The sequence below is a fragment of the Petromyzon marinus genome, chromosome 56, assembly GCF_048934315.1.
Source record: "Petromyzon marinus isolate PM22_M1 ecotype Great Lakes invasive population chromosome 56, UKy_Petmar_22M1.pri1.0, whole genome shotgun sequence".
In the NCBI taxonomy this organism is placed as follows: Eukaryota; Metazoa; Chordata; class Hyperoartia; order Petromyzontiformes; family Petromyzontidae; genus Petromyzon; species Petromyzon marinus.
In genome coordinates, this window is record NC_133722.1 from 5338874 (window position 1) to 5347290 (window position 8417).

Sequence of the window (8417 nt, forward strand, 5' to 3'; positions counted from 1 at the left end):
AACTCCCTCTAACCCCCCCCACCCCCACCACCACTTTCACCAACCTACAATGAGTCAGCGTGGTGAAGTATGGTCAAACGACCGCCGTGACCGGCACGGAAGTAAGGGAGGCCTTAATCCAGCAGTGGATTAAACTATGAACTCTGATTTGTTTTTATTATTTTATTTTATCAGAAGCGACCTGTCCACACATGACAGCTCAGCGAAGTTGCTCGTTTGTGTGGAAATTGACAGCAGCCAAATACTCCTAAACGCGTGACGTCGATTCTAATTGTGGAGGACGAAAATCGGAGGACCCGGAGAAAAATCCACGCGACCACGGAGAGAGAGAGAGACACGCAAAGCTCCAAATCTACAGCAGCAGGCGTCGTCAGGGTCGGGATCGAACCCACGAACCTCCTTGCATACCAGGCAAGGTAGTCAACATCTCACCACGGAGAGAGAGAGAGACACGTAAAACTCCAAATATACAGCAGGCGTCGTCAGGGTCGGGATCGAACCCACGAACCTCCTTGCATACCAGGCGAGGTAGTCAACATCTCACCACGGGGAGAGAGAGAGACACACACGCAAAACTCCAAATATACAGCAGGCGTCGTCAGGGTCGGGATCGAACCCACGAGCCTCCTTGCATACCAGGCGAGGTAGTCAACATCTCACCACGGAGAGAGAGAGAGAGACACGCAAACTCCTAATCTACAGCAGGCGTCGTCAGGGTCGGGATCGAACCCACGAACCTCCTTGCATACCAGGCGAGGTAGTCAACATCTCACCACGGAGAGAGAGCGACACGCAAACTCCAAATATACAGCAGGCGTCGTCAGGGTCGGAATCGAACCCACGAACCTCCTTGCATACCAGGCGAGGTAGTCAACATCTCACCACGGAGAGAGAGAGAGAGACACGCAAACTCCAAATATACAGCAGGCGTCGTCAGGGTCGGAATCGAACCCACGAACCTCCTTGCATACCAGGCGAGGTAGTCAACATCTCGCTGCTGCGGATTGACCGCAGGGCTGCTATAAACGACTCTTTATTGTTCACGAGACACACACACACACACACAGCTGCCCCTTGCAATCTCTCGCACACCTCCAACAGCAGCGATTACGATGCAGGGGGCGGTGGGGTGTGGGGGGGGTTGGTGGGTCAGGCACAGATCCTGAGTCGCATGGGTTTGCGACAGTCACAACCCTCTGGGCGGTCGCCTCCTCCGGCACGTAACGCGACACTCGGAGGCCGTCATCGCCATTGCGGCGTTCATTCGCTTGGGCAAAATTGGGCCTCGAGACACTCGCCAGAGGCCACTGCAAATCCCCCCCCACGCTACGCCCCTGTGGAAACATTGCGGAGAATTAATGGGAAGGAGGGAGGGAGCCACGGATAACGGGAGCCACGGAGGAGTTGCGGATAATAGAGTCACGGATGTACTGCACGAAGTCGGAGGCTGCCTCGATCTCTCTACGCGCTCTGAAGAAGGCCCATTGCCTGAAACGACGCGTTATATATACACACACACACCTTATTTATTTTCCTTTTAAGGCCACGTACTGCGCGCTGCTGTCAGACGTGTCACGGTTCTTCTGCGTGTTTAATGTCAGCAGGACGGTGTGCGCGGAAGTGGATATCAGGGAGCTACCTCCGAGAATCCAGCAGCTGGAATGCGGCCAAAGGCGAACGGAATGAAAGCGCTGGGTGGGGTTCAGTCGCCCGAAACCAACCCACCATCAGCCACAGGCAGTGGCTCAACCTGGATTCGAAACCAGGAGGTTAACGGAACCGGCAGAGCCGCTCTGAACTCTCTTGATGCAACGAGGTCGCCTAAGACATTTTTTTCTAGCTATCCGAAGCGGTTCTGGACCTTCCCTAGGTCGACTCAGCCTCAAACGAGTACCGAGTGCGAAGTGTAAACATCGCCACTGGGGAGACAAAGGCGGCCGGGCGTCGTGCATGCTATCGACCCTCTCGTGCGCCGTGCCGGCATCCATAGGTGATCGCTAACAGCACTTGCCCCAACAGTCTGTTACAGGCTATACGGGGGGAATCTTTATCTTTAGTTAACTCAAAGCTTTGTTTGTGTATATTATTAGGTACTGTGCTATATACATATACATTTTACTATACAGTGCATGTATGTTTACATCAGATGTACGTAATGCCGTCGTGTATTCGTGACCGATGTGGGCTGTGAACGGGAATCGAACTCAGGTCCTCGCGGGTTCGAAGCGCAGTGCGCTAACCGCTCTACACTCACGACCGCTGCGCCGTGAAAGACCAAAGACAAAGATCCTCCGTGTAGCCCGTAACAGACTGTAGGGGCAAGTGCTGTTAGCGAGTAGCAGCTATGTAGGCCGGCACGGCACACGAGGGGGTGGGTGGCTAGGACCACGCCCGGCCGCCTTTGTCTCCCTCGTGGCGATGTTTACTACACACCGCACCAGGTCGCTCATTTGAGGCTGAGTCAACCTAGAGGTGGGGGGGAGGCCTAGGACCGGTTCAGATAATCGTCACTGGGTGTATATCGAACCCGGCTCGCAAGGTTCGTAGCACAGCGCGCTAACCGCTGCACCACCACTCCCCACACAAAGATCCCCCGTGTAGCCTTAACAGACTGTAGGGGCAAGTACTGTTAGCGAACACCTATGAAGGCCGGTACGGCACACGAGGGGGTGGGTGGCCGACACCACGCACGGCCGCCTTTGTCTCCCTAGTGGCAATGTTTACACACCGCACCGGGTACTCATTTGAGGCTGATTCGAACTAGGGGAGGCCCAGGACCGGTTCAGATAATCGTCACTGGGTGTTGGCCGTGAGCGGGATATCGAACCCGGCTCGCCAGGTTCATAGCACAGCGCGCTAACTGCTGCACCACCGCTCCCCACACTCACACTACGGCACCCACAGAGTGTATCCACCACCCGAGTGAGGAGGAGTTACTCGCCACCCGTTCATTCATTCGGTTTGAAACAAAATTCGACAAAGGTAGGGTAAACAGTGGGTGGATTTCACGGAGCAGGTGATTTGCCGGGCGATAGCCGGGTCACGCAACTTCCAACCAATGAAATTCCACATTCCCATGGCCGGCGCCGGTCCATCCGCATGTGAGTTACCATATAGGTCAGAGTTCTTCGCTAATTTTCAGAGGGGTGGGCGCCCACACGTGCTCCACACATTTAGTGGTCAGCTGTCAATGGCCGTGAGAAAGTGGTGGTAATTCCACATTCCCGTGGCCGGCGCCAAGTCCATCCGCGTGTGAGTGGTGACCGTTATAGGACATCGCTCTTCGCGAATTATTTTCAGAGGCACCACCATCAGCGCGTGAGGAGGGCCGACGCACATTTTAAACCATTATTGGGTTTGATAGTGGCACGACGACAATGAGGGGCCTCGAGTGGCCCGCAATGAGGAACGTACAGAGAAGGCAACGTTTCGGGCAATGGCCCTACTGTGTTAAGCCATTTACCAGGCGGACGTAACTGTGGATGGAGGCGACTTTGCAAAGAGTGCAGCACGTACTCAAATACTCAGGTACTCACAGCTGTACACACACGTGCAGTACACACACGTGTACAAAGACAAAGATCCCCCGTATAGCCTTGAAGCAAGTGTTGTTAGCGAGTACCTATGAAGGCCGACACGGAACACGAGGGAGTGGGTGGCGAGCACCACGCCTGGCCGCATATTTGTCTTCTCAGTGCGTTATATATATACACAAATACACACCAGAGACTAATTTAAGGCTGAGTCGACCAGGGGGAGGCCCAAGACCGATTCAGATAATCCTCAATGGTGTTGGCCGTGAGCGAGAATCGAACCCGGGTCGTCAGGTTAGTAGTGCAACGCGCTAACCGCTACACCACCGCTCCTCACACGTGTACTCACTCACACGTGTACTCACTCACACGTGTACACACACTCACATGTACTCACACACACGTGTACTCACACACACACGTGTACACACACTCACACGTGTGTACACACACTCACACGTGTACTCACACTCACACGTGTGTACACACACTCACACGTGTACTCACTCACACGTGTGTACACACACTCACACGTGTACTCACACACGTGTACTCACTCACACGTGTACTCACACACGTGTACACACACTCACACGTGTGCACACACTCACACGTGTACTCACTCACACGTGTACTCACACACACGTGTGTACACACACTCACACGTGTGTACACACACTCACACGTGTGTACACTCACACACACGTGTACTCACACACACGTGTACACACTCACACGTGTACTCACTCACACGTGTACTCACACGCTCGCGAACCCCTTGTTTTCCAGCTTCTGGTGCATGGCCACCGAAAGGCCGAAGAGGCTGCCCTGTGGGCCCTCCTTCACCAGCGCCTTCTCCGCGTCCAGGTTGAACGCGGACGCTGATGGGGCCATCATCGCCATCACCACCGCCATCAGCTCCACCACCATCACCGGGCCAGCGAACCTCTCCATCCTCCTCCACATGGATCTCTCTCTCCGTGTCCAACTCCCTCTGTCCGCTCGATCTGTCCCGTGTCCAACTCCCTCTGCCCGCTCGATCTGTCCCGTGTCCAACTCCCTCTATCCGCTCGATCTGTCCCGTGTCCAACTCCCTCTATCCGCTGGATCTGTCCCGTGTCCAACTCCCTCTATCCGCTCGATCTGTCCCGTGTCCAACTCCCTCTGTCCGCTGGATCTTGTCTCACTGCCTGCGCGTCGTAGAGGAGTTCACCAGAGTCTCGGAGATTTCGTGAAAATAAAAAAAAACAAATCTCGCCCCACTGCCGGAGGAGGATGATGATGCTAAGCCGGTGTCCTCCCGCTACGTGGGGGTGGCTCTGCACGGAACTCTCGGCTTATTAAAGGGCCGTCCGTCTCTCCGTGTGTCTCTCCGTGTGTGTGTATCTCTGTGTGTGTGTGTCTCGTTCGGTGTACCCGGCACCCGCCTCCTCTTTGGAGCGTTCCCCAAACCCGTTGCGCGTCTCAGAAGATGCGGGAAAGTCCGCTCGCGTCTTGCCGCTGGTCTCCCTGCCTCCCTCTCTCTCTGCTCCCTGCTCTCTCTCTCCCTGCCTCCCTCTCTCTCTGCTCCCTGCCCTCTCTCGCTCTCTCTCTCGCTCCTCACCTTGCGAGAGGCAACGCCCACCCCCACCGCACACTAACCACGCATAACATTTACAGCTTCCCTCTCTCCCTCGTCTCTCTCTCCCCCGACACTCTGCCCTCTCTCTCAGCTATTGATACCAACTCTCCCCCCCCCTCTCTCTCCACCCCCACCACCCACTCTCCCTCGCTCTCCTCCCGCCCTCGAGTGGCACAAACATCACTCCCCCGTCTCTCCATCCTCACGTCACTCACTCCCCCCTCTCTCTTTTCCCTCTCTCCATCCTCACGTCACTCACTCCCCCCCTCTCTCCATCCTCACCTCACTCCCCCCTCTCTCTTCTCTCTCTCCATCCTCACGTCACTCACTCCCCCCCTCTCTCCATCCTCACCTCACTCCCCCCTCTCTCTTCTCTCTCTCCATCCTCACGTCACTCACTCCCCCCCTCTCTCCATCCTCACCTCACTCCCCCCTCTCTCTTCTCTCTCTCCATCCTCACGTCACTCACTCCCCCCTCTCTCTTTTCTCTCTCTCCATCCTCACGTCACTCACTCCCCCCTCTCTCTTTTCCCTCTCTCCATCCTCACGTCACTCACTCCCCCTCTCTCTCTCCATCCTCACGTCACTCACTCCCCCCCCCCCCACTCTCTCTCCATCCTCACGTCACTCACTCCCCCCCCCACTCTCTCTCCATCCTCACGTCACTCACTCCCCCCCCCTCTCTCTCTCCATCCTCACGTCACTCACTCCCCCCCTCTCTCTTTTCTCTCTCCATCCTCGCGTCACTCACTCCCCCTCTCTCTTTTCTCTCTCTCTTTATTTTTCTTACGATCAGAGGAAAACAGAAGATGCTCGGTGTCGTCGGCACTTTGCTTCGTTCATCATTTAGTTTTTTTTTTACGCTTTGCTTCATGTAACCCCTTTTAAATGAAATATTTAACAAAAGATTTCTCGCTCTGCTCTCCTTACCCCTTCCCTCTCTCTCTCTACCCCCCCCCCTCTCTCTCTACCCCCCCCCCTCTCTCTCTACCCCCCCCCCCTCTCTCTCTACCCCCTCTCTTCCTACTCCATGTCGCTCTTTTCTCTCTACCCCCTCACGTCACTCCCCCCTCTTTTCTCTCTCTCCACCCCCCCCCTTCTCTCTTCCCTCTCTCCACCACCCCCCTCTCTCTTTTCTCTCTCCCTCTCTCTATTGAACACCACCCCAGGTCTCTCCCCTCCCCCCCTTCTCCCAGACACCAGCACCACTATTGACTCTCCCCTCGCCCCGCTATCGACTTCCACCGTCTCTCACGGATGGCTGCTGTCTCTCTCTCTCTTCCTAACACCACCACACCCCCATGTCTCTCTCTCTCTCTGTCTGTGTCTCTGTGCGTGCATCTGTGCACCCGCACCAGTGACGATTATCTGAACCGGTCCTGGGCCTCCCCTAGGTCGACTCAGCCTCGAATGAGTGTAAAAATGCCGCCACGAGGGAGACAAAGGCGGCCGGGCGTGGTGCTTGCCACCCACCCCCCGTAGCGTGTCGTGCCGGCCTTCACGGGTGCTACTCGCTCACGGCACTTGCCCCTGCAGTCTGCTACAGGCTACACGGGGGATCTTTGTCGTTGCATCTGTGTACTCGTGCCCGTGTGTCCGTGTGCGCGTCCACGACTACCTGTGCCTGGTGTGGTGCGTGTAAACATCGCTACTCGGGGAGACAAAGGCGGCCGGGCGCTGTTTATTCTTCCCATTCACCACCTCGTGCGCCGACGATGCCAGCCATGATAGGTGCTGCTGCTGCTGCTGCTCGCGAACGGCACTTGCGACCCCAACACTCTGTTAAATGACTATAGGGGGGGGAGGGGTAAGTGGGGGGGGGGAGGACAGTATTTGCATCTGTAAGTTTTCCGCATGCAAATAGAACTGAAACATTGACAAGGAGCAGTGGAACAATGGCATCGCGTGTTTGACAAATGGCAGGCAGGGATGGGGTGGTGGTGGTGGTAATAGGGGAGGGGATGGTCAACCAACTTCGTCAATTCAAACAGAGGGCAGCTGCCCCTGCCCCCGCCCCTGCCCCCAATCCGCTTTTCCTCTTTGTTCGCGATGTTAATCCAGCGAGCCGATCAAATCATTTCCCCGTTTTGCAACTCGCCGCTCTCCTTCCAAAATGACCCGGCCGGCGCCCGCTCGCGGTCTGTCAGCGTGGTGCACGAAGGGCGGTGAATGAATGAGGACGACGGCGATAAGGAGTGACATGACGGGACATTGTTTTGTTTAACAGCGTCAAATTATGAGAAATCAGGCGAGGGTGTTACCCTTTCTGGCAATAAAGCAGCAGCAGTTGTGTTACTGGTAGGAACCTCCTGGTTACTACACCAACAGCCCACAGGGGATTATTGTGTCCGTCCGTCCGTCGTGCATCCAAAAATGGGAGGGGTGGGGCTGGGTGAAGAGGGGAGGGTGGGGAGGGGGTGGGTGGGGAGGGGAGGGTGGGAAGGGCTGGGTGGGGAGGGTGGGGAGGGGCTGGGTGGGGAGGGTGGGGCGGGGCTGGGTGGGGAGGGTGGGGAGGGGCTGAGTGGGCAGGGGCTGGGTGGGGAGGGGAGGGTGGGGAGGGGCTGAGTGGGGAGGGTGGGGCCGGGTGGGGACGGTAGGGTGGGGTTGAGTGGGGAGGGTGGGGAGGGGCTGAGTGGGGAGGGAGGGGCTGGGTTGGGGGTGAGAGGGGTGGGGCTGGGTGGGGAGGGGCTGGTCACCCCGTGGTGCCCTTATAAAACTCAACGTTTCACCTACTCACACCGGCTTGTGCCCGCCCTCACAGTCGGGCATATTGTGCGGAATACACCACGTGGTGCCACCGTTGACCCTGGCCATTGACCGAGCAACCCAACGTTCCTACCAGCTCCCTCCCTCTGCAGGAGAATGTGTTAAAGATGTTCAAACGCCAAATAAGATGCCTCTTTTTCGATTTAAAGCATTCGTGACTGCAAGGATTCATCTTCTTTGGTTCTTTAGGTAAAGTCACGTAGAATGAGAATAAAATAATAAATTGATAAAATAAAATAACACAATAAAATTCTCACGACGTTTCGGCCTCAACACAAGCGGCCTTCAACAGGTGAAGGGACGAGACTGCCTGGAGGACAGCGCTGGAGCGAACACAGCCAAGCCCAGACCGCGACCTTTAAGCTGTGTGAGAAGAAACAGAGCGCCTTGACAAAGGAATTAGCATAGAATTTAGCATTGAAATAGCTGAGTGATTAGCTTGTGACTGGTCACAGAAATGGCTATGTTAAAGTTAAAACCTACACATCCACAGAGGC

General features: G+C 55.9%; 1 protein-coding gene across 3 annotated transcripts in view; it reads right to left on the minus strand.

Annotated features, from left to right (window-relative positions):
- The window catches only part of LOC116954682 (integrin alpha-6-like), a 108255-nt gene extending 103085 nt beyond the window's left edge, over positions 1-5170 (minus strand). For 2 of the 3 annotated variants that reach the window (XM_076052497.1, XM_076052496.1), the window contains exon 1: positions 4297-5170. In XM_076052497.1, coding sequence (XP_075908612.1) covers positions 4297-4499 — 203 coding nt within the window. In that variant the 5' untranslated portion in view covers positions 4500-5170. The remainder of the gene's footprint in view (positions 1-4296) is intronic. The other variant, XM_076052498.1, reaches the window with a different exon arrangement.
- Between the last annotated feature and the right edge of the window lie 3247 nt (positions 5171-8417).